Source organism: Marmota flaviventris, chromosome 11, assembly GCF_047511675.1.
Source record: "Marmota flaviventris isolate mMarFla1 chromosome 11, mMarFla1.hap1, whole genome shotgun sequence".
Classification (NCBI taxonomy): Eukaryota; Metazoa; Chordata; class Mammalia; order Rodentia; family Sciuridae; genus Marmota; species Marmota flaviventris.
In genome coordinates, this window is record NC_092508.1 from 60,524,460 (window position 1) to 60,552,206 (window position 27,747).

General features: G+C 33.2%; 1 protein-coding gene across 9 annotated transcripts in view; it reads right to left on the reverse strand.

Annotated features, from left to right (window-relative positions):
- Positions 1–27,747, reverse strand: part of Dcaf17 (DDB1 and CUL4 associated factor 17) — a 75,038-nt gene that overhangs the window by 43,750 nt on the left and 3,541 nt on the right. For 5 of the 9 annotated variants that reach the window (XR_011709107.1, XM_071619082.1, XM_071619083.1 and 2 more), the window contains exons 3-10: positions 24,787–24,877; positions 21,375–21,511; positions 20,483–20,561; positions 18,453–18,542; positions 12,706–12,810; positions 12,305–12,410; positions 4,869–5,011; positions 1,402–1,511 (exon numbers count right to left, since the gene is read on the reverse strand). Coding sequence is in view for 8 of the 9 variants with exons in the window: in XM_071619082.1 (XP_071475183.1) it covers positions 1,402–1,511; positions 4,869–5,011; positions 12,305–12,410; positions 12,706–12,810; positions 18,453–18,542; positions 20,483–20,561; positions 21,375–21,511; positions 24,787–24,877 (861 nt within the window). In the remaining variant the exon portion in view is untranslated. Of the gene's footprint in view, positions 1–1,401; positions 1,512–4,868; positions 5,012–12,304; positions 12,411–12,705; positions 12,811–18,452; positions 18,543–20,482; positions 20,562–21,374; positions 21,512–24,786; positions 24,878–25,857; positions 26,016–27,747 lie in introns of all 9 variants that reach the window. The other 4 variants (XM_071619086.1, XM_071619085.1, XM_071619084.1 and 1 more) reach the window with 2 other exon arrangements.

Genomic DNA, 27,747 nt, shown 5'->3' on the forward strand with positions numbered 1-27,747 from the left:
TAAAACAGAATTCAGTTGCTTAGGTTTTTTTATACTTCATGTTTCTGAAAATGATTCTCACTGCTGAGAAGAAAAAAATAAAGTCCAAGAGTGGATTCTGGATGCCCTCTAAGTAGTCAAGGTTAGTGAAGACAGCTGTCTGACCAAAATGATGAGTGGCCATGGTAGAAATAGGCACACTTAAAAAATATTTAGTAGTGAAATAGACTGTATTAACAGAAGATATGATGTGTGTGGGGGGAGAGAAGGGAGGAAAAAGGGAGAATGCATGTAGGGCAGGCCCAAGATGGCTATAATTAGGCTCCCTCACTGAGATTTTCAGTGGGCTATGTTTTTAGTATGTAGCCAAAGTCACAAACACCCTGATTCAGCGGATGTACTCAAGGTCATAAATATTTGCTTATAAGCATGCACCCACTTTTCTAACCTATTGGCAATGTGCCTCCTTCATCTGGCCTGCATATAAAAAAAAGGCCTATGGAAATGGCTTAGGGGGTTAAATGGAACTGGTTGGGACAAAATGAGGCTGGGTAGGGGTTATTGCCACCAAACAAAGAAAATCTATCATCCCAACTGCATCTTGTATCCTCTTCCACCTGCCAGGATCCAGAATCTTCTTCCTAGGTCTGAGCGTCCACCCTGACAATGCACACGTGTTTAAGTGTGTGCATGCTGATGAAAGACAAGAAAGTGAGGTATCAAAAAGAATTCCAGATTTCTGGCATAAGCTTAGATGAGAAGGTTGAGTTAGGATATAAATGTTAGGGGTTTTGGTACATATATTTGATATTTGAAGACAAGGGAATAAATAGAATCATGAAGAAAAAGAATGCCTACTGAGAAGAAAGCCCAAGTACTGAGGATATTCAACAATTAGAAAGTCTGGGTAGAGAAGAGCAAGCATATAAGGTTACCAAAAAAGACATATAGGAGAAGGAGGAAAATATTCAGGAGAATTGAGGTGTCAGGAAAACCAAATGGAGAACACTTCAAGGGAGGACAAGTCAATTTATGGGAGACGTGTAAAAGCAAAAAAACCTAAAACAAAAAACAACCCACTACCTTTCTTGTGTTAGGGCTGTCTTTCAGAATAAGGATAAATCATCTCATTTCTTATTAATCCTAGAGAATTAGGATCTGGTAAGGGCAGCCAATCTGTAAGTCCCTTTCACTTACATATCATCAATCAAAGACTATACTCAAATGTAAATATTTACAAATAGTAATGATGAAGTTAAAGGAATAAAGTTAGATTTCTAGATGCCAGTTTCTGAGGAAGTGCCCTACAATATACTAATTATTTTCATAACTGGCTCAATAGTTAGCTGGTAAAAAATAAAGATGCCAATAAATGCTATCAAAAGCTGTTTTTAATTTAAAAGTGTTTCTGAAATTACTCACTTGATTTGATTTGGGCCAACATGTATTATTCTACCAGAAGCATCAGGATGAAAATAAATCCAGTCAGATTCCAAAGAACAGCACTCCATTTCTTGGATCCCATTTTTTGCCTTAAGTTGGGGGGAAAAAATGACAAAGATTAGGAGTAAATCAAATAACTTTTCAAATCTAACACTAGTGATGTATCAAAAATTCCCAAGTATAGGGAAGAGACAACATTAACCAGTTGAACTGGAGTGTAGGAGGGCTGCATTAGAATACCTAAACTTGAGAAATTGAGAACATCTGAATTCAGAAACTCCATAAATTTACTCTATACTATATACTTATTATACCTTACAAATAATAATATAAGTTATCATATCTCAAGCACGTACTCTGTGTTGGGAACTACATTAGATACTTTATGGTCACTACTTAATTTGATCTTAATAACACTCAGACAAACATTAACTCTATTTTATGGCTAAAGGAACTGATACTCAAAGAGATAAATCATTTGTCCACTTTTGAACTTGCTATATAAAGGATCTGACGCCAAAGTCCATGAACTCTCCACTATATAACTGCCCTAATTATGGTCATGCAGTTCCATACAACTTCCTCCTTCCTTTCCCATCTCCAACTACCTGTCAATCAGGGTAACATGCATATAAACACAACCACACTAATGCCTCAGACACAGGTCACAATCTCCTTGGATAAATGAATGTTAAATTCTCAAATCTAGTCGGGTATAGTGGCATATGCCTACAGTTCCAGCTGAGGAGGAAGGATCATTTGAGTTTATAAGATTGAGAACAGCCTAAGCAATATAGAAAGACCCTGTCTCAAAAAACAAAAACCAACTCTTTCATATCTGAGGAAATAATCTAATACTGCTTAGCAATTAAGGCTGGAAAAGAGATTTATTTCATTACAATATATTCATACATTAAATTGGAAAAAACCCTGTATGACACATGATCACATGTGTATGCAAATATTCTATCTTATACAGAGGAGCACTGGGAACTAATACTAACATAGATATATAACTTTTTCAGCTTTATTCAAGTTATTTAATTTCTCAAATGTAAAATAAAATGATATGTCATACCTAATGGATTCTCATAAAAGCTTTGAAATATTAGAGTTCATAAATTCCATAGCATATATTGACTGGTTACTACATTTTAGATATTACAGTTGGCATTTGTACCTGATATGAATTAGACATCAAGATATTTATAGTCTAAGGTAGAAACAGAAACAAAAATAGAAAATAATAAAGCAGTACAGAAAATGAAATGATTGAGCATAAACAGGATATCTGAACAGGAAATTATCAAGAAACCAATCCAGATGAACAGAATTTCAGGAGGAAAAACTTAAACTAGACCTTAAAGGATAAGTAGAAAACAGTGTGAAAGAAGAGACAGCACAGAACAAATGTACAGAAGAATTAATCCAGACTATGTATGTACAAAAATATGAGAAGGTGCTAAAATTAAGTAGTATGTAGGCACGAGGCTGAAAATATTAAGGCTTGGGCTATGATGTTAAGCACTCTGTATACCACAATTCCCCAAATTCTGGAATTTAAAACATTTTATATATCACATTAGTAAATGAGTTTCAGCCTTTCATTAATTTTTACAAGTATTCTAATTATTTCTAATGGGAATGATGGTATTATTATTATATTTTATAAGAAAACTAATGCAATTATACATCTTGTTTGTCATGAGTTAAGGTTAATATATCCGTGATGGTACTGGCTCCAGAAGCTCCATTGTTTAATATAAACTGTACATACTATATATATCTTTCTTTAGAAGGCTATTCTCTTTATTATAATATCTAAATAGAATGTGCAAAAAATTCTCTTTATGTTAAATACTACTAGCAACTTCATTACCAGTTCCTGTAGTTTTTATTATTTACTCAAATGCTAGATTTAAAGCTCAGGGTAATAAAGAAAGCTATGAAACATTTTCTATAATCTTCTTTGGCTACTTAATGTGTTTTGGGATTATCCACTCTTCTGACTGAAAGGAAGGTAATATGCATATGAATCATAAAGGTAATGTCACAGCAATAAAACTGCCCAGCAAAGATTAATAAAACTGGTATTACAGTATGAGAGTATGTGATAGGGATGAGGGATGCTTGGCATAAATGTTGAAGGCCACCATTAATATATGTATACACACAAATATATAAACAAACACATACATGTATATATATGTGTGTGTATATGTATACACACACACACATATCAGACATATATTATCTGTTCTTATATAAGAAGAAGATGTGCTAAATGTCCAGAATGTGAATTATGCAGGGTTTCACTGGATATAAAAGTTAAATGAAAAAGAAGGGACAGGTCCCAGTGTCTGAAGGATATCCTGGCTAGGAGGTAAACAATCAAATGAAGATTTGTCATGGCAGGAAACGGTCCCTAGAAGGTGCTTTATAAAAGAGGATGTCATTGGGCTGGGCCAAATAGAAGCCCATTGTGATAAATAAATGAGAAAATCGAAGGGAACAACGCTAACACAAATGTGCTTATTTTAAATATAGTGAAAGGTAACCTGTGAGTCATTGGTGTCAAGAGTGACTGTACAAGGTCCTGGAAGAGACAAGGGTAGAATAAGCTGAGCCTACCTCAAAAAAAAAAAAAACAAGCTCATCTGATATATCAAGAGGGTCCATAAATAAACTAAACAGAAATGTAAAACAAAAATGGAAATCTCCATCTTTTGTGGACTTTTATACTTACCTCAATCACTGTACTGATCACACCACATCATTCATATATATATATATATACACACACACATATATACTTTCTTTTGAGAGTACAGGCAAACTGAGGGAAGTAAATGTATTCCCAGTCATGTCTGGCACATTGTAGGCTCTGGATAAATGTTTATCAAATAGCAAATCAATGCCTAATCATGTTTTAAAAGAAAATGAAGAAAAATGAATCCAAGAGGTAGAAATTTCTATTGTTTTGCCATATATCATTTCTTCCTACTCTGCCATATATTCATACTTAATATCCTTTAGAATTCAGTGTTTTAATGCCAATACTGTGATCTCCAGAATTCCATCTGATTCTGCCAAGGAAGGCAAACAGCAACAAATCACATAGAAATAGAACAATAATATATTCCACAGCAATTTTAGAGGCAGTCTGAACATATTTTATCAGTGTTTCCCGTTGTGGAACATGAGAGATGCTTTGGGTCCCTTGCTAGGACGCTGGTAAGAAAAAAAGATTCTTGATACCTTAAGAATTTCCAAATGTTATATTTTTAGATTCTGGGTAATACACACAAGTTATTTGCTATATTCTCTATACTCCCACAAATTATTAAAACAAAGTAATTCTTAGGAATGTAGAGCTATTAGGAGGTAGAGAATAAAGAATTTCTGATATAAATTTACTACTAAGAAGTCCGATCACTAATGATTACCAATGAATTATCTTTTAGGGCACAAATATGGAAAACTCCTTTCTGTTTCTTCTTATTGGGTGTGATGATGTAGTGCCAAGGATGGCCTCCAATCTGAAAAGCATTCTCCAGGGATGACACCTCAAAGAGCAGTGGTGGTGAGTCTGTAGAGATGAACAAAAGGAATTTACCAGCATCCCTGCTTCCTGTGGCCTTGGACCATTTATTAATTGAATTTAACATTTCTTTGCATGCATCATTTGTGAGTTTCCATTAATGAAAAATTACTCTATCAAATGAAATAAAATGCAATCAGGAAGAAGGTTTATTGCTAAGAAATGAAAAAGTTAGGAAACAAACAGTCTATGAATTAACTTTATAGACATCTGCTTTTGGGGTATGTGTGGCCTGTAAGCAGAAATTAAGAGAAATAAGAGATGAAGGTGCTTATTATGTTAAGAAAAAGAAAAAAGGATAAACTGTACTTAATAAAAGTAGTTGCCATTTATTGAGCTTCTGCTATGTGTAAGACTCTGAGTTAGCTACTATTTCTAACTCCCACAACAATCCTACCAGGTAATTAGCTCTAATAATTCCTTTAAATATGAGGGAGAGCTCTTCCATATCCTAGGAGTATATGCAGTAACTTTTCAAGATCTGTCTTGCATAAGATTTGCAATGTAGAGATGACATTACTCATAACGAATGCAACCACTGAGGATACGGCCTGCCACAATGGAGGCTTTATTAAGGATAGCCACTACTGCTAGTATTATCATCATAGAAGTTAGCTTTAACCTGGTGCAGATATATCCAGTCAGTTTCTCCTGGAGACTGATATCACAAAAGAAATTTCTGTTGGTGTTTTTTAGTCTTCCTTTATGATTACAATTTTAGTAGTGTGGAAGGTATTGCAGCTTTAGAGGATCAGAACTGCTTTTAGGCAACCTATGGGAAACACTACATGGTTTTTTTGGGCAGATGGCTAATCTATGACTGACTCTTCATCAATCCCTCTAAGTTGAAAATTTAATTTTTGGTTTGTGAAGCCACTACTATTATATAGGGGCTTGTCTTAGGAAGACCATTCATGTAAGAGTCACACATTTTATACAGAAGTGTGTACTCTTTCAGGCTTCTTCATAAGGATTATTTACTACTTACAGCTATTCATAGGATAAAAACAATGAGAAGTGTTTCAAACTGACAATACTGAGGAGAAAGGAAGAAGCAGGTATCAACCTTTACGGAAAAGGTGATATCTTTAATAGAGTTTTTTTCAAGTAATAAGAAAAATATAACAACCCCAATGTAAAAATGGTCACAGGACAAGAGTTGGTAAATTATGAAAGAAATATAAATACCATGTAATAATTTAGTGGTTACCAAACAATAATGGATGAAGAAAAGAATTATAAACAGGAAACTCTAAGAGTTTTAATTTGGGATTAAAATTTATTAGGTTATAGAGAATGTAAAACAGAAATTAAAAATAAAAAAACAATGCAAACAGACATATTTAGAAGAAATACTTTTTCTCAACAGTTGCTAAATTTGGCTCAGAAACAGCATAACTCTGATGGGACCTGCTAATCTTCCAAGAGCTCAAATTTTGACCTGTAATACTATTCTCAACTAAAAGGCCTAAAAGTTCCCAGAGAGTAACTGTTTTACTCCTTATGGTGAGAAAATTTTTGGATGCATCCAAACCATCCTGTTAGAAAGCAAGGATATTACAAGGATGGCAGCGGGTAGTGTGAAAAGAATAGGAAAGCCAGCAAAACAAACTCCTTCTGGCTAGACTGTGGAAAGACAGTCATTACAAAGAAAGTAACAATTATGGTTAATTAGAATACTGTCAGTCAGTGTAAGGTCCAACAATATTTAAAAGGAGAGTTTTAACATAGTTGTTTTTAGTTGTTTTGTTTATTAAAAAAGGACTCCAATAGGACAGAATTTTCTATACTTTTAATGTACAGATAATTACCAAAAAAATGTTCATCTTAAAAAATTTAAAACATAGATATGTTTTAAGTAAAAATATAAGGTACAAAACAGTACTGTCATATTTGGTATAAGAAGGCACTATTTAAAATATATATCTATATATTCGCTTAATTTTGCAAAAAGAAACAACAATGGAAGAATAAACCATAAACTAAAAATAATGGTTATTTTTGAGGACAGATGTGAGATACAGAGAGGGAAATAACAAAAGGATGGAAGGGCAAAGGTTGGAAGCAAAATTTCTCAGAGTATATCTTTTCACATAGTTTTGACCTTTCAAAAATATATATATATATATATATATTTCGTAACTTCAAGAATAAAATCAAAAGGAAAAAAGCAAACTCAAAAATTGAAAATAAACTGAAACAAATGAACTTAATTAAATTGGTACCCTAATCACACAGAAAAATGATTTCAAATTACCACTGCACACATTACTCTGTATGTACATTGATTGGTCTATATATACTAAGGACAAAGGAACTACAGAGAAATCTTAACCTACATTCCATGATTTAGTTTTTCATAGTAACATTGGTACTGCTATTTTAAGTGACAATCATATATTATAGGATAAATTTTTATTTAAAATCAAGAAGTTCATTGTGGGGCAGGGGATGAGGGTCAGAGTTAGAAGAATGCCTAGCATATGCAAGACCCTGGCTTGGATCCTCAGCACTGGGGAAAAAAAAAAAATCAGTGTGAGTTAAAAGAAATACATATATTAAACAAAAAAGAATGATTAAATTAGGAAATACAAAAATGAACTAATGTATTTCCCAGGTGTTTATTGAAAGGGTCTAAAAATATGTATAAATACAACTAGGTCTTGGTCTTTGTTGTCGGGTGAACTGTGTCCCCCCAAAATAAATGCTGAAGTCTTGACTCCTTGTACCTGTGAATATGACTTTATTTGGTTATAGGGTCTGTGCAGATATAATCAAGTAAAGATGAGGACATACAGGATAAGTCAGCCCCTAAATTCAATGACTGGTGCTCTCATAAGAAGAGAGAGATCTGAACACACGAAGCTTGCATGAAGAGAGGCAGAGATTGGAGTTATGCTGCCACAGGCCAAGGAACACCAAGGATTGTGAGCAACCACAAGAAGCTAGAAGAGGCAAGAAAGGGTTCTTTCCCAGAGCCTTCAGCAGAGGGCTGGTAGTACCCTGATTTTGGATTTCTAGCCTCTGGACTGAGAGAGAATACATTTCTATTTGTTACTCAGTTTGTGGTGTCATAGCAACCCTAGGAAACTGAGAGCCTCTATTGATATTCTCTAGTAAAATGGCTCCTTGTGAGATCTAGGACAAATAGAGTAAAAAAGTAAGCCTGGGACATATCATTATTCCAGAAACAAGAAATTCTCCAAGACTACTGGGATATGTTCTTAAAGCTGGGTGTGGTGGCTCTTCTTAGGAGGCTGAGGAGAGTCACAAATTCAAGGCCAGCCTGGGAAACTTAGGGAGGCCCTATCTCAAAATAAAAAGTAAAAAGGGCTAGGATGTAACTCAGAGATAAAGTGTTCCTGGGTTCAATCCCTAGTACCTAAAAGGAAAAAAAGAAAAAAAAAAAAGAAAGAGCTCTTATTGGCCAAATTCAGGACAATTTGAGTATTATTAAGAATAATGATAAAAACTATAAATACTTAGTAAGTAAAAATTCATGAATCTTATTGTATTTATATAATTTTGTCACCACTGAAAGTAATTATCAGTCAACTCCTTGTTTGAAATATTAGTAAAAGGAAGGAATAAATATTTACCTTGCCTTTTTAAAGGAATTATAGTTTATCCTTAAGTTGATGAGTTGAAGTTTTTACTTATAGAAAAATGCTGGTTACTAAAGGTTGAAGAAATAATGTAATTTTTAAAACCGACTTTCTGTAACTTACAATGACACTGATTCAGGCAAGGCTCATTAATAGTTGTAGTATATAGTTATGTTATTCTTGTACTATTTATAAACACAGAAAATTAGAAACAACCTAAATGCTAAAGTAGCAAATTGATTAAATATATTGCAGTTCATCCATTAAGTGGCATATAAAAGTTCTTTAATACCTTATGGGATATGCACAAAGAACTCCTTTTTGACATAGGTAATATAAATACTGTGTTTTATAAACACCAGAAACTATTTCATGAAAACTAAGTTCTTCCTTCACCTATATCTCCCCAGAGATAATGACTATGTATCAGATATTTCAGGCAAATCTAAAAGCCTGATTGTATATGTACCTTTAACAGGAGTATAAATATACAAATAAATATACATGGTTTTATACCTATTTTATTCACTTACTATGCTGGAAATTTTTCTATGACAATACAAAAAGAATTATTCTTTCTTTTTAAACAATTTAACAATTAAATTAATGATATGGTCATATAGTGAAATATTATTACTATCATTTACCAACATAAAATTGTTTCTAATATTTTGCTATTAGAAACAATGTTATAACTGTACATTTATCATTTTCTACACATGTGAATATATCTAGGGTAAATTCCTAGAAGGGGAACTGCTAGGCTCAAGGAGTAAACACATTTAATTTTTTTTTTTTGAGAGAGGGGGGTGGAGAGGGAGGGAGAGAATTTTTTAATATTTATTTTTTAGTTTTCGGTGGACACAACATCTTTATTTTATTTTTTTTTTATGTGGTGCTGAGGATCGAACCCAGCACCCAGCTCGTGCCAGGAGAGTGCGCTACCACTTGAGCCACATCCCCAGCCCCACATTTAAATTTTTGGTAAAAGTTTTGAAGGTCATATTGACAAAAAGGACAAAGTAACAAACTGTCCTCCATAAAGGGTCCCAACCATAAATGAGAGTGCTTTTTCTAAAACTTCACCAACCACAATATACCAAAAAGTTCTTTTTGATATCTGAGAATCTGAAAAGATGAATCTTATAATTTTAATATGCACTTATCACTGACCTTGAGCTTTGTACTACTCTGAAAGTCATTTATATTTCCTACTGAACAATGTTCCTTGTTCATTTTTTACAATATTTTTTTAGTTGTAGTTGGACATAACACCTTTATTTTATTTATTTATTTTTATGTGGTGTTGAGGATCGAACCCAGTGCCTCACACATGCTAGGTGAGTGCTCTACTGCTGAGCCATAACCCCAGTCCCCTCCTTGCTCATTTTTAAACTGTTGTCATTCTTGTTCTTACTGATCTACAGACCTTTTTATATACTGAGGAATTACCCCTCCCCATACCATTGGGTTACTTGATTTCTCAGTTAACTGATGTTGTTTATGTTTTTGTTTTTTTGCAATGTACAACTTTAATTTTATAATCAATTTATCAATCTCTTTTATGGTTTTGTGTCATTACTTAGAAAGGTATTCACCATTCTGAGATAAAGACTCTCCAACTTTTCTTCTAGAACTTTTAAATCTTTCATCTGTTTAGTATATATTTTCAGGTAAAGAGTGAGACTTTATTATTTTCACAAGATAATCTATTTACTACTCATATTAACATTTAAAAAGTGTGTTTAGCTACAGATACATGCAATAAGATGAAGCTCAAAAATAATATCCTGAATGAAAGACAATGGGAAAATAAAAGAGTACCTCATATTATTTCATTTATACAAAACTCTAGAAAATATAAATTTAACAAATCAAAAGAAAGCAAATCATTGTTTAGAGCTGTGATGAGGAGAGAACTGGATAGGAGGGGCACAGGGAAACTTTGAGGAGAAAAAGATTCTAAATTTTCTCTTTTGCTTATTTTATTTCCTAAGTGTTCTGTAGTAATAATGAATTGTTTTTGCACTAAGAAGTTACTTAAAATTAAAACAAACATTGTATTGGATAGATCTTAAAAACACTGAAAAACAAATTTGGGGAAACAAGGATTACAGTCTGTACCATATGAAACAAACATTCAAAGCTTCCAGTTAGCTTCATACTACTTCTTCTTTGCCAAATGGGTAAAAATCAGTGAATTATATCATTCTACAATGACAAGTGATTTCATGTTTTCAAGAATTACTATTTTAAAGTTGAGAAATGTAAGCCCAGAGAGGTTAACAGGCTCACTATCATATTAACAGTTAGCAGAGGAATTTCACTATTTTAATAGTAGCAGATTTACAATTATGACTCTAATCCAGTCTTCCTTCAAAAAACAGAGACCAAAGCTACAGCACAATCATTCAGGTGCTATGTGTTTTGTCTTTACCATCTTGTTCTTTGTTTTGATACTCACTTATACTCTGCACATAAACAAGAATAATGATACCATTTTGGGAAATTCTTTTCAAGATAACCCATTTTAGTTATCACTGGAGCCTGTAGTTTTAAAACTCTTAATAGATTCCTGTTAGTGTATTTGTATTGAATATAGGCGGTACTGCTGAGGTTACAAAGTACTGCTGAATTTTCATCAAGTTGCCTAATTCACCTTGTCAAAGGAATTTAAGAATTGAGTCATTTTTAAAATATTTATTTTGAACTTCATGGATAACTTAATTGGCTATGTTGAACTCTCAATATTTTTATAACTTATCATTTACTACAAAAAAAACATATTTTTTTCCTTTTTCACAATTCTATCTTTTATTTGTTACTTGATCCATTGATACAATGGTAAATAATAATAGAAAAATATCCTGTCTTATTCTGCCTATATTAGAAAACCTTTGGAGTTTCACTTAAAAATATAATGTTTACTGGTTAGAAATAGAAGGTATATAACTCAATGTGATAAGGAATGGATCTCAATGAATTAAGAATAAAGATATTGGTATAACAAAGTGTATTTTCTCTTTTAACCTGTGATTTTTATATCATTTTGCAATCATTAAACCATTCTTGGATTCCTGAGATGCATGTCACACAAAGTTTTTCTTTTAACATATACTGCTGAGTTTCTATAACAGTTTATTTATTTTTTTAAAAAAATAGTTATACTTAAACAGTTAAATAAAGAACATTATTACTATATAGAATTATGTACAATTTTGTTTTTGAGCTTTGTCAATCTGTAAGTATATTGGGAAGTTCTTTTCTGTATTTAGGTTAGGTTCCATCTATGTTCAGAGGGGTAGTAATATTTTCCCTGGAAAACATCTTTCTTAGATATGGATAAATGTCACAAAATGAAAAGTACTAAATTATAAGGAAACTTATAATTTAGTACTTTACAAAGTTTGCTGCAACTAATCATCTTTCAGATAAGGAAATCAAAGATTGAAATGTAAAGGGACTTCAAAGTCTCAGGCCAAGCAAGGTTCAGCATACCCAGGCTTTTAGTTCAATGAGTAAATGACAGAATTTTGCTGATACTTATTCACTTAGCAAGGAAATGTACTGTATACAAATAAAATCAGTTTATAATTAAAAACATTTGGATGTTTACAGTGAATAATTATTTATATGCCTACTTATTAAGATAAAAAATACTATACAGCAGCCATACCTGTGATTTTAATATTACAAGGAATGCCAAAAGGAGCCTCTCCTACAGTTCCAGTAGTCCCACCCCATCTGCATGCACACCCTAAGTCAAGTTTCTGTTGCATGAACTAAAAACAAAACAAAACAAAAAATGGTGGCTTTAGCACCTATTTATTTGCTGTTTGGAGAGAAAAAAAAATTCACATGTATATGACAGAGAAAATGTCTTTATTCAAGAGCCTTTCTATTTATCTTCCCACCCCACTTTTATAGATTACTTTGTCTTTCTACATTTCCATTCTATATTTCATATAGTTGAAAATAAGAAGTGCTTTATTTTAAAAGCATCTAATTTAAAAAAAAAATCATATTGCAGTACAAACCTCATGATAGTAAAATATAGAAAATTTCAGTTTTCTCTACCTGTTCAGTGATGGCTTGGAAGCTATAGAGTCTGACCAGTCCTGAGCTGTACATCACAATCAGTATTCCATGAGACAGAGTAGCATCTGTTACGTTCCCGAAAATCTGAGGGGAAAGGCAGATATCACCTGAGAAAAGACCAGAAGGCCAATCTTCTGAGTGTTCACCATGGTTCATCCTCTTGCTTAATACTCAGGTCATCATTACAACCTTGCTGCCTAGCATTAAAAATTAATTACAATTTAGCCAGGCATGGTGGCACATGCCTGTAATCTCAGTGGCTCAGGAAGCTGAGGCAGGAGAATCTCAAGTTCAAAGCCAGCTTCAGAAACTTAGCGAAGCTCTAAGCAACTCAGAGACCCTGTTTCTAAATAAAATACAAAAAGGGCTAGGGATATGTCTCAGTGGTTAAGTGCCCCCAAATAAATAAATAAATAAAATAAAATTTAAAAATTTAATTACAATTCAGTAACTTTAGGCTAGGGTGTTATTAGGGGTGAACAGTAAGCTATTTGATTCTCAGACTAGAGCACATACCTGTCCAAATGATGCACCAAAATTTTTAGCTTCATAGCTTTGTCAATACCTATTAATCAAATCCTGTTCCTTATGGACATTGGCATACAGTAAGGTCAGGTAATTCTAATGAATATTGAATTTACCATGCATATCCTGCCAGGGACTCAATTCTTTATGCTGCAATGTTTTTTACAAAGAGGTAAATTATTAGTTATTAAGAGGTGAAAAGCTTGGGAAAGTAATTATAAGAGAAACAGCCACCTCCAGTTTATTATTATTATCTTATTCTTTAATTTCTAATATTGTTTGATTTTTTTATTCATACAAAAGTCAAACATATTAAAAACCAAACACCTATAGAGACATCTAGCCTACCTAACCTTGAATAAAGCTTTGACTGACTGTTCCCCAAAGTTCTATGCATGATTCTGTCATGAGTCTCCATATAGCTACAGCAAACAACTTGATTCTATACTTATTTTAATAAATAATTAACAAAAGCCAATATAACCAAATATTCATAGCAATGAAAGAGCAACAAGATATAAAATGAAAACCTGTCTATTTCTATTGAAGAAAGCTTAGTGAAGATTTACAATCTTAACAAACAGCTTAAATATATAGGACTACACAGGATCCTGGCCCGTAAGTAGTTTTTTTTTTTTTCTTTCTTTCTTTTGTTCCCTCAGTATTATGGATTCAACCCAGGGATACTTTGCCACTGAGTTACATCTCTAGCCCTTTTTTATTTTTAGAAAGCTTTTCACTAAGTTGCTACATTTCCTCCCCTTTCTTGTCCTTCCTCCCTTTCTACTCCACTAGTCTTCCCTATATCTTTATGATACACGGTCCTCTCCTCCTCCTTACTGTCATTGTGCTTTAGCTTCCACATATGAGGGAAAATATTTGACCCTTAGTTTTCTGAGACTGGCTTATTTCACTTTCCATTTCCATTCATTTACCAGCAAATGCCAAAACTTCATTCTTTTTCATGGCTAAGTAAAACCCCACTATATAAACACACCACATTTTCTTAATCCATTCACCTACTGACAGTTATCTGGGTTGATTTCACAATTTGACTGTGAATTGTGCTGCTATAAACACTGAGGTGGCTGTATTGTTATAGCATGCTGATTTTAGTTCTTTTGGATAAATGCAAGTAGTGGGTTAGCTGGATTATATTGTAGTTCTATTCCTAGTTTTTTGAGGAATCTCCATACTGCTTTCCATAGTGCCACCAACAATGTATGAGTAGACCTTTCCCCCACATCCTTGACAGCATTTATTATTGTTTGTGTTCCTGATAATTGTCATTCTGATAAGAGTAAGATGAAATATTAGTGTAATTTGATCTGCATTTCCCTGATTGCTAAAAATGTTAAACATCTTTTCATATATTTGTTAGTTATTGTTTCTTCTTCTGTAAAATTTCTGTTTAGTTCACTTGCCCATTTATTTATTTTTAAATTTTTATTTTTTCTTTTTAGATATACATGACAGTAGAGTGTATTTTGACATATTATATACACATGGAGTATAACTTCCCATTCTTGTGGTTGTACATCATATGGAGTTATACCGGTTTTGTATTCATATACAAACACAGGAAACATTACGAATTTGCCCATTTTTGGTTGGGTTTTTATTTTTATTTTTTTATTTTTTGGTGTTTTAAGTTTTTTGAGTTCTTTGTATATCCTGGATCTTTTTTTTTTTTTAAATATCTTTTATTTTATTTATTTATTTTTATGTGGTGCTGAGAATCGAACCCAGGCCTCGCATATGCCAGGTGAGTGCTCTACCACTTAGCCACAATCCCAGCCCTATCCTGGATCTTAATACCTTATCAGAGGAGTTTTTGTCAAAGATTTTCTCCCATTCTGTAGACTTTCTCTTCACACTTGTGATTGTTTCCTTTGCTGTACAGAAGTTTTTTAATATGATGGCATTCCACTTATTGATTCTTTCTTTTATTTCTTGAGCTTTGGTGTTCTTTTAGGAAAGTCAATATGATGGAGTGTTGACTCTGTTTTCTTCCAGCAGCTGCAAGGTTTCTGGTCTAACTCTTAATCCTTTTTAACTTTTTGTGCAGGGTGAGAGATAGGGATCCAATTTCATTTTTATACATATAGCTGTCCAGTTTTCCCAGCACCACCTGTTAAAAAGATTGTCTTTTCTCTAAGACACATTTTTGAGACCTTTGTCAAGTATCAGATGGCTCTAAATATATGGGGTTTGTCTCTGTGTCTTCTATTCTATTCCATCAGTCTTCAAGTCTATTTTGATGTCAATACCATGATGTTTTTGTTACTACAGTTTATATCTTTATGATACACAGTCCTCTCCTCCTCCTTACTGTCATTGTTTATTGAGGATTTCAGATCAGTTATTGTGATACGTCTTGCATCATTTTTCTTGCTCAGTAGCACTTGGATATTCTGGGTCTCCTATTCTTCCAAACATATTTAAGGATTGCTTTTTCTAATTCTGTGGAGAATGTCAATGGTATTTTGATAGGAATTGCACTGAATTGGTATATTACTTTTGGCAGTACTGTCATTTTGACAATATTAATTCTTCCTATCCAAGATCATAGGAGGTCTTTCCATTTTCTAAAATGGATTTTCAATGTCTTTCTTCAGTGTTCTATAATTTTGATTGTAGAGATCTTTTATCTTCTTGCTTAGATTAATTCCCAAGGGTTTTTTTTTTTTGTATGTTTGACATTATTGTGAATGGGATGGTTTTACTGATTTCTTCCTCAGCTGAATTACTGTTAGAATACAGGAATGCTATTGATTTACTCCGAAGTTAATCTTGTATCCTGCTACTTTGCTAAATTCATTATAAGCTCTAAAAGTCTTCTGTTAGAGTTTTTCTTTTTTTGATGCGGGGGGGGGGGGGGGTGTCTTCTAAATATAGGATCATGTCATCAGCAAACAGTCTGACTTCTTCTTTTCCTATTTGTGTCCCTTTAATTTCCTTCTTTTGCCTGATTGCTGACTAGTGTTTTAAGAACTATATTGAACAGAAATGATGAGAGTGGGCATCTTTGTCCTGTTCCTGATTTTAGAGGAAATGCTTTTAGTTTTTCTCCATTTAGTATGATGTTGGCCCGTGTTTGTCATAAATAGCCTTTATCATGTTGAGGTAAGTTCCTTCTATCCCTGGCTTCTTGAGCTTTTAATATAAAAGGGTATTCAATTTTATCAAAGGTCATTTTGCATCTATCAAGATGATCATGTGATTTTTGTTCTTAATTCTGTTTAAGTGGTGAATTACATTTATTGATTTGCATACACTGAATCAACCTTGCATCCATGGAATGAAAATCACGGCATATCATCTTTTTGATATGTTTTTGAATACATTTACTAATATTTTATTGAGGATTTTGCATCAATGTTCAGCAGGGATATTAGTCTGTAGATTTCTTTTTTGATGTATCTTTGTCTGGTTTCGGTATCAGAGTTGTACTGGCTTCATAAAATATATTTGGGAATGTTCCCTTCCTTTCAATTTCATGGAATAATTTAAGACTGGTGTTAGTTCTTCAAGGTTTGGTAGAACTCAGCTCAGAATCCATCTGGTCCTTGGATTTTCTTTGTTGGAAGGCTTTTAACTACTGTTTTCAATTTCATTACTTAATAATGGTCTTAGTTTAGGTTTTCTGTATCTTCCTGGTTCAATTTGGGCAGTTCAAATATATCTAGAAATCTGTCAATATCTTCTAGATTTTCTAGTTTATTAGAGTATAAATTTGCAAAATAAGTTCTGATAATCCTCTGGATTTCAGAAGGGTCTGTGGTGATATCTCTTTTTGTTGATTTGGGTATTCTCTCTTTTTCTTGGTTAGTTTGGCTAGGGGTTTATTAATCTTATTTATCTTTTCAAAGAACCAACTCTTTGTTGCACTGATCCTGTATATTTTGACTCTCATCTTAATTATTTCCTGTCTTTTACTGACTTTGGAATTATTTTCTTTCTTTTCTAAGGCTTTGAAATGGAGCCTAAGCTTATTTATTTGGGATCTACTATCTTTGTTCATTTATTTCTAAAAAGTTTTTAATTTCTTCTCTCATTTCTTCTATGATCCATTCTTCATTTAAGAGTATTATTCAATCTCATGTGTTTACATGATTTCTATATTTTCTTACTGTTGACTTCAAGCTTCATTCCATATGGTCTGACAGGATATATGGGAATTTATCAATTATTCAGCATTTGCTAAGACTTACACTGTGATCTACACTATTTGGAAAAAGTCTATTTGTAAAAAAGTTCCACATAGCTCTTCCACTTTTAGGATCTGTATAATTACTTAATTTCTGAATTAAACACATTATATGTTACTATGTTATAAAATACTCAAAAGCACTTATCACGAAGTAAACAATAATTAGTAACTAATGCTTTTAGTTTATGCATTTTACAGTATTATTTTTATAAAATGTTTAAATACATTTATCTTGTTTACTAGTGATTATTAGTAGACCCTCCAGACCTTGTCCTCATGATTTTAGATACTTAAAGTCTAGTATAAGAGGTCAGTAAATAATTATTCACCCAGAGGAAGGTAGAAAACTTGATTCTGTGGGTTTTTTAACATTTAAAAAATTTTTGGTGTTAGGAACTTAATCCAAGACCTTGCATATTTTAGGCATGTGTTCTACCACTGAACTATATCCTGATTCTTTTACTCAATTATAATTACTCAATTATAACTCGTTCCTTTTTTCCTCCCATGTAACAACTTCACAAATGAAGAAAAAACAACAGAACCCCAAACTGATTGAATTAAAAAATTTACATGTGATTATAAAGCTTATTTGCATACCATCAATCACACTTTGGACCTACATCTTTCGATTAAAATAATACTTTTTTTTTTTTTTTTGGCAGCTTAACGATCATTTTAACAAAGTTTGGAAGAAATTTCTTTGAAAAACATACCTTACTCATTTCATAATTTTATAAAATAGTAGTTCATTAATAACTCACTACCTACTTGAGAGGCATAAAACCATGCAGAAAGATAAAGGGATAATCAGGCTGTCTTTTGAAATCAAATGTTCTCATATGTTTTGATATGAAAGAAAACAGGTCAGTGAACATTTTATAGTAGGGGAACATTACTAAATAAATCATCTAATAAATAATTAAATGACATTATATCTTATTGTCAAAAAATTAATATTATAATTAAATAAGAAGTGAGTTCTTACCCTTTTGTTGATCTCTAGAATGCCTATAAGAGAAAAAGGTAGAACTTGGAACACTGCAAGGTACAACAAAATGGGTTGCTGAATGCCTGCCTAGAAAAAAAGACTAAAATTACAGGCAGCTCTCCAAAGTACTTCAGAAATGCTTTGTTTCTGAAAACATCCATGTCATTATACAGAGGTTTTCCGAATTGAAACATCCATTTATCTAGACTGAAAAGTTACTGAAGAGGAAGGCAAACATATTTAAAATATGTCAGCTAAACCTTTGGCTCTTCAGATACACACGTGCACACAGACACACACAAAAACTTACAAACGTAAAAAGAACAGGTGGCATTCTGTAGCAACAAGATACTGTGTATTTATCCTGTATACTGAAGTTCTAGTAATAAACAGCCTAATCAAGTAGAATTGGGAAGGTATCTCAATGGTAGAGTGCTTCCCTAGCATGTATGAGGTCCAAGTCTGATTCCCAGTAGTTCCCCACCTTCCCCCAAAAAAGCCTAATCAAATCTCATATAGTTATTATGGTTAGATCCCTGAAAATAGTGTTGCACTGACATGCCTGTATGAAATGAAAAAAAAAAAATATATATGCCAACAATAAATAAAAGCTTGAGCTTGAAGAGGAACACTCCCTTTACTTCGAGGAATAGGTTCCAGTCAATTTCTTTCTATTATGAAATGTAAAATAATGTTGTACTTCCCCAGTACTGGCTTGAAGGGAATTTCTTGTTTTTTTGTGACAGGCAAACGTGTCTGCCCCATCACAGCCTGACTCTACTTCAACAGAACCCTAAGTAATGGAGCACAAAGACCACCAATCAAAACTGCCATAACTACAGGTTAGAAAACAAAACAAAAAAGACTGCAATGTTTTAAAGCTCTAAAGATCCTCCTTTCAAAAAGAATACATTCTTTTAAACTATGATTTTTTAAGACATAAATAGATTCCTTCCAAGTTTCTAAAAACCAAAGGAAAGGCATAGTTTATATATCCTGATTTTGAGCTTTTGAGCTACGAGTTCTTGGCTGGATAAAGTCTAGAAATGCAAAAATACTGACAAGACATTAATTGGCATTATCAGTGGTAAATGAAAAACCTTAATACATAGTACTTGCTCTTGAGGAATTAAATTCTTAAAAAGACACATTAGAAACTTGAGCTGGGCTGGGTGTAGTGGTACGTGCCTGTAATCTCAGTGGCTCGGGAAGCTGAGACAGGAAAATTGCAAGTTCAAAGGCAGCCTCAGAAACTTAGCAAGGCTCTAAGCAACGTAGCAAGACCCTGTTTCAAGATAAAACATAAGGAAGGGTTGGGGATGTAGCTCAATGATTAAGTGTCCCTGTGTTCAACATCTATATGAAAAAAAAAAAAAAATTTGAGCTGGGGGTAGTGATATTCACCTATAATCCTAGTTACTAAGGAGGCCTCCTCTTGATTCTCCTCCTCCACCTTAGAAAATTCAAAAATTCAAGGCCAGCCTGGGCAACTTGACAAGACCCTGCCTCAAAATAAATTTCTTTTAAAAGGGGGATCTGGAGGTAAAGTTCAGAGGTACAGCACTTGCCTAGCAAGCTCAATGTCTAGGGTTCAGTCTCCAGAACCACACACACACACAAAATAAAAATAAACACAGAAAATGAGAAAGAACACAACCTCTGCCAAGAGGAAACAAAAATAATTTTTTCCTCCCTAGATCCCTGGGAGATAAAGCAGCAGCAAACTTCTAAAAGCAGAATCTATGTCTATTTAAGAGAAAGTGCTCAATTAAATGTTTGTTATAGCATTTCCCTATTAAGTCACCAACAGAACCAAAATAAGATTCTTGAAATAAATTTCTACACTTTAGGTAATTCTTTAAAAGGAGAGAAAAATATTAATCACATGCTTTAGAAAAAAAACACTTACCTACTAACTTTAATAGCAAGCTTCAGAAATCAAAGATCATTAGTTCTTTCATAACAGTTTTTCAGACAAATTCCTAAGGAAGAAGTTCTTGGTTTATTGACTGTTTACTGATGCGTACCTGTCGGGCCACTGCTGAGCTTTTGTTCTGAGCAGACTTGACTGCAATGACTTCTTGAGGTGTGTCCCAGCTCAAGTACCTTTTAAGAAGTGGAGATTTAATGATGTAGGTCAGTTTCCTTATACAAAACATTATAGGTAGAAGTAAGCAAATTTTTAGTTACCTAATTTATAAAAGCAAATTAATCTTTTTAAAAACAAACAAATCAGCCAGCTGCAGTTGCATATGCCTGTAATCCCAGCAAATTGGGAGGCTGAGGCAGAATTCCAAGTTCAAGGCAAGCCTCAGCAATTTAGCAAGGCTCTAAGCAACTTAGTAAGAATCTGTCCCAAGATAAAAAATAAAAAGGGATGGATAGGTATCTCAATAGTAAAGCACCTCTGGGTTTAATCACCAGTGGTACCACCACCACCACCAACAACAACAACAAAACCCAGGAGTTACAAAATGTATCAAAAATAGTATTTTCACAAATCACACACAAACACTCTAAAAATTTACATCTAATTTACAAAACTGTTAAAATAATAATTCTCAGATTGTACTAGGCAAATAATTTAACTGAAAACAGATCAGCCTTCAGGAAAACCTCCATAAAGTACACTTTACATAGAAAATACTACTTGTAGAGGAGTGACACATTATTAAAAAAAAAGTTTATCTGTCAACTGATATGTATAAGTTACTTACTTATTAGGGAACCAAAGATAAATGATAGAGGGTTTCTATCCTCAGCTCTTCAAAGGTCACAAGGGAAGAAAAAAATTAAGTTTATAGAACTAAGATCACGGTAAATACTGAAAAAGTGGGGGAGGCAGCTTTAAAAATTTCCTGGGGTACATTCTCAAATTTTTATAACAAAATCTTAAGTAATAAACTCAAGAGTTAATACCTGAATTTGCAATAGGAAGCAAGATAGATCTTCTCCAGGATTTTTCCTGTAGTTGCTGATATACGAAGTAGCCAATTGTGAGCAGTCAGTGCTATGAGTGAAGATTTATAATCTGATGGATCGGGAAGTACCTCCCCCTAAAAAAATAAATGAGGTGTAAAAGTGAAACTGCTTAGCCATGAACAATTTGCAGTAATCAATGTCCAAAGAAAATAACTAAATACTTAAAGACAGTTGAAAAAGTAAACCAGAGAAGAAATATTAAATGCAGAGAAAGATAATTAAGGTAAGGAAAAGTAAGATTGTGGGAAATTACTTTCATCATTAACTTATTAAGTGGATTTATTCACATAAGACATTTAAACAGTGCTTCAAGTAATTTATTTACTACGTATTCAACAGATAGTAGCCAACAATAACAGTAGGAGTATTAATGCTGCTGTTGCTGCTGTGATAATGATAATAGCAGCTCTTAAAATCATGTATAACTGCAGAGCTATTAAACATCATATGGTAGAAGAGTTGTTCCTATTGTCCCCCCGCCTTTTTTTTTTTAGTACAGAACTTGTTTTCCTTTAGATGGAAGTGAATGCGACAAAATGCAAATTATCATACAGTTTACTGCTGTTCTATTCTAACTTCAAATGAGAACTTAGAATCCAGAATCAAGGTAGCCAAAGAAGAATAAAAGATGAACCTGTTTTTAAAAACAACCTGTCATCAATGAATAACCCAGAAAAGGTAGATAGCTGTTTGGGTACTTTTGTTACAAAGGAGCTACCTCAAGGTGGAAGTCTAATGTAGGAAGGGAGAAAAAAAAAAAAAGAGCAAAGGAGTCTACTATGAATTGTGAACTATAATGTAGTTGGTAAGAAGAAAGTTAAGAATAGAAAATTGAAATTAATTTAGTATTTTCTTAGGACAAAGAGTAGGAAAAAATGAGGTCATGGTTATTTTACATATGCCCCAAAAGAAGTGTCTGCCCTTTCAAATGTTACAGAAAGAAAAATGATCGCTTCTTTGTGTTTTGCTTTTACTTTATTAACTGGAAATCTTACATCCTCAGGTCATAGACAATGATATAAGAGCATTTTTTCTACAATATCTTAGTAAGTATCACTTCATGGGGATTTCAGTTTTTAAAAACATACTACTTATACTTTGCCTATTAAAAAAACATTTGATGCAGCATATATAACAGGTTTAAATTATTTTCTTAAACCAAAAGTTGGATTTCACACATTGTCTCAAAAAAGAAAGGTAATAATTGAAAAGTAGTTTCACATTAGTATGTTAATGTTAATACAATATGCTTCTTACTCTTTCTTCATGGAAAATATTATTTCACTGCAAATGAGAACAAAATATTTAAATGTTAAAGGGAGAATAGAAAATAAGTTACTAGAAATTTTATTTTTGCCAAGATTTCTCTATAAATTTTTGGTGTTTTTACAAAACTTTCTCAAGTAAGAAATCTGTCATCTCTCTACCATACCAAAATGAAAATGGATTAAGATGCTTAAACTGCTGGAGGCACAAAATTATTTTTTATTTTTTAAATTTATTTTTAAAAAATAAATGACAGTGGAATGCATTACAATTCTTATTACACATATACAGCACAATTTTTCATATCTCTGGTTGTATATAAAGTATGTTGGGCACAAAATTATTTATAGCTTTCAATGAGAAGATGAGGGGAAAAAAAGATATTTTGAAAGGAGCCTTCTATGAACAGAAGATAAATATATAGGGAAAAAGAAAGCAGCTCCAGAAAACTGATTTAAAGATCTGATTAAGTGGTTGTAGTATTCCAAAGGCATTACTTAGAATATTAAAAAATGATGCCATGGAAAACTTACATTTAGAAATATTCCTCCAAAAAAGGAAGTTTTACAACCAAAAAAATTTAGGAAAATGATTTATAGTCATTGTGTACATTAGTACTATTTGAATTACAAAGTCTCTGAGAAGTAATTATGTAAGTAAACTTATGTAAAATTATGTAAGTAAAGTTATTATAAAGTCTCTGAGAAGTAATTATGTAAGTAAACTTTTTGAATTCAGAATGTTCCAGACTTATTTTTCCACAGCCCAATTCCTCCCAACTCTTTTGGTACCTACATACCTGTTAACATTCCATAAAAACAGTGTTCTGAAAAATATGTACCAGGGCAAGGCTGGTCTGATGAATGAGCTTATACAGCCACATTTGTTATTTTTATCTTATTATTTTCCTAACAACATTTGCAGAGAAAACTTGTAAGAATCCGCTTTATGATGGCAAGTATGTGGGGAAAAGGTACACTCCTAAGTTGTTGGTGGAACTGCAAATTGGTGCAACCACTCCAGAAAGCACTATAGATTCCTCAAAAAACTAGGAAGGGAATCACCATATGACCCGGCTATCGCACTCCTCGGTATAACAGTATACTACAGTGGTGCAGGCATATGAATGTTTATAGCGGCACAATTCACAATAGCTAAGATATGGAGCCAACCTAAGTGCCCTTCAATAGTTGAACAAATAAAGAAAATGTGGTATATATACACAATGGATTATTATTAAGCCATAAAGAATAACAACTTATGGCATTTTCCAGTAAAAGGATGGAACTGGAGACCATCACGCCAAGAGAAATAATGCAGGCCCGAAAAGTCAAGGTAGGGGGGATTTAAAAAAAAAAAAAAAAAACAGAAGAAAGATCAGTGGAGTAAGACAAAGGGGAATAAAGGGAAGGGAAAAGAGATGGGTTAGGAAAAGACAGTGGAATGAATCTGATCTAACATTCTTGTGTACATGTAGGAATATACCACAATGAATCTCACCATTATGTACATCCACAAGACACTAATTAAAAACAACAACCAAAAAACCTGTAAGTAAATAGAAGAAAGATTAGCAGAGTAGAGGGAAGGGAAAAGGGGGTGAGGAAAAGGGAAAGTACTGGGGATTGGATTAGAACAAATTATATTCCATGTTTTTATAATTATGTCAAAATGAATTCTATTATCATGTATAACTAAAAAGAACCAATAAAATTCTGTATATCATAAAAGAGGCTCTCCATACTTTTTTATTGTTCTGTTTCAGTAAGTAGAATGATCCACCAAGAACAGTAATAAAGTAGTTTAGATTGTTATGAAACTTTTAATGTTTCTAACTTTTCCTATTTTCAATATTTAAAAACTACACCTATTTTAAAATATTCATAATATTAATGATTTTTTAAAGATAAAAACATTTATGAGAAAATGATAATAAAAAGATACATTCTCCTCTTCATTGTGCTAATAATTCTGGAATCACTGTGATATTTAATTTTTAATCCTTAATGGAATATATTAACAATAACCAGTTCTTCTAGGCTAAAAATACTGTAGAAACAAATGCTCTAAAAACAAATCTTACCACTGGGCATTCCCATAACAAAGCATCCTCTATTTTTTCCGATTTGGAACATTTTGGCATTTCATAAAGTTTTTTTGGCTCTGAGGCAACACTGGAAAAAAAAAATTATTAGTATTCCTGATAAATGAAGCAGTATTTGCTCAGGTTTGAGACTTTTTTTCATACAGATAACTGAAAATACCAAAATACTATTTGTTGTTTGTTTTCCTTATTAATTTTTTTTTAGTTACAGAATTCATCATATACATACATAGAAAAAAATATGAAATAGTTTATAATACTATACAACTACAAAACTAAACATTCACATTTTGGTTCTTTTTCTTCTAGTTTTTCTTTAAATACATAGAGGTAGCTGAACATTGTTTTGCTAAATTGGATTATATTAAACTTTTTTTTTTTACCCTTGAACATATCTGAATTCCATTGAATTCTTCAACTATTTTTCTGATATGTAAAATCAAAATTAATAGATAAGTTGTTCCCATTATTTTAGAATGAAAATCAGTGGATAAAAAAGGAAACACTCTTGGCCAGGCACGGTGGTGCATACATACCTCTAATTCCAGCATCTTGGAAGGCTGAGGCATTAGAATAGTGAGTTCAAAGTCAGCCTCAGCAATTTAGCAAGACCCTAAATAACTTAGAATTTATCCTTAAATTTTTTTTAAAAAGAAGGCTGGGGATGTGGCTCAAGTAATTAAGTGCCCCTGGGTTCAATCCCCAGTACCACAAAAATATTTTTTTTTAATTTAAAAAAATTAAAAGACTCTTTACAATTTTTGCTCCTAAATTATCTATCAGAAAGGTAAAATAAGTTGATATTTCTACCAATATTGAACAGTCTTTGAGGTAAAAACAGTCTCTTATTTATTGGTACTGGGAATTATAGATCCAGTGGTGCTTTACCATTAAGCCACTTCCCCAGCCCTCTTTATTATTTGAAACAGGGCCTCACTAAGCTGCTGAGGCTGGCTTCAAGGGACTCTCCTGCTTCAGTCTCTCAAGTGGTTGGGATTACAGGGATACACCACTACACCTGGCTTATTTATTTTTAAGACAGGATCTCACCATGTTGCCCAGGCTGGTCTTGAACTCCTAGGCTCAAATGATCCTCTTGCCTCAGCCTCATAAGTAGCTGAGGCTACAGGTACATGCCACCATGCCTGGCCAACTTCCATTGAGATGTGAATATAGATGTTTAACATATGAACTTTAGTATTAAACCACTGTTAAAAGAGAAATGAAGGAGGTTCTGGAACATAAAACTGAGCAAATAATATTGTTTTTCTGTGCACACATATGAACATGTAACACTAAATCCCACCATTACATATAATTATAATACACAAAAATATTTTTAAAAAGAGACAATTTTCAGAGTGACATTCTATTCACCTTTGATATTCTCTCAGAGTTAAAGGTTTAAACCAAACAGTTTCACAGGAGTAAAATCAACCTCATTTGTGATTCTAGCCTTTGGGTAAAAAAATCCCTGGATGGCATGTTAAAGAACTCCAATGTTATTTACCATTAGAACACTAATCAATGCCAATTACTCTGATTAATCTTATTAAAATTAAGCAATATGTACAATCTGGAGAAGTTATGAACTGCGTGTTAAATGGTACCAAAGAAATACAACTAATTTTGTTAGGTGTGAAAATGATACTATGAACATAAAAATTTAAGTCTAGATTTCTACTTCCAGCATGACAGTGGTAAGGCTTTGTAGACACACTCTTAAAGCAAACTTGTAAAAAATTATAAAAAGATAACAACCTAAAAGTCTTGGGAAATGCTATTGGGGACATAGAGCACATGAAGACATGTTTATTAATTAAAATCTATTAGTACTCATTAAGAATATAGAGTATGGGCTGGGGATGCAGCTCAGTGGTACAACACTTGCCTACTGTGCACAAGACCCTCAGTTTAATCCATAGCACTGGAAAAAAAAAATCTTAGAATAATAGGAGTCTTTGGTGTTTGGAGCAGGAAGGGTTCCATTCTTCCTCACTCCTAGTTCAACAAGATGGCCACTCTACTTCAAACTGGTATACCAAGAACACAAGGCTCCTCTCCCCACTGCCTCTACTAAGAGAACTATCTCCCCAAGAGAGGCAGGATGGCAGCATTCCTCATTCAACCCCCAGCTGTCTGTTGCAGACAATGAGTCCTGAGTGAATGTAGTCAAGAGGTGGGGCTCCTCTCTGCCACCTAGGTCCCACTCAGGAAGTGGAGGCTCTGCCTTGGGTGCAACATGGCTGAGAATACTAGGGCCCTGATAGGCCTTATCCCTCTTTATAAAGCAATGGGTCCATCCTAAGAGAGGCAAGTTGAAAAGATGTAAGGCTAGTGTTCCCTCAAACCTACAAGTTCAGCTTTTAGAGCAGGGATGTGACTCACAGAGAAGAGTTTCATTTACTAAGAGTGCTGGTTTGAAGATTTTGCCTGGGAAATGCAGGTCATAAAACAGATAGTCCCTAGTTCCTTCTAGAAAAACTGACTTTATTTACAACAGATGTGGAGAAGATCAAGCCTAAGTGCACTGTCAAAACAAGTGAAGATTGTGGTAAAAGACAAATGGGAGATAGGCAGATTCATTTGAAATACAGGCTAAATTATTGTCTGGCTAATTTGCCAGAGTGAACCAGAAAAAGCTAACTGAAGGAGCCCTTCTGAGTTCAGAACAAACTCCAAATGCAGACTATTCTAACTTCTGCTTCTGGTGCAACATGAAAAGAGCAGAAGTTGTGATGCTTGAACTCATTAGAAAATAGCTAAACAATTAAAAAATTAACAATTATTCTTAGATCCATCAGAGAATTGAGGTTACAGGGAAAGAATCACAGGTTAGCAGGAACAGAATCCAAGAAACAAGCCACTGGAACCAGTAATGGGAAGACATAAACAAGACAATAAGAAAAATTTAACTTCTGATACCTATGGTTACATCAA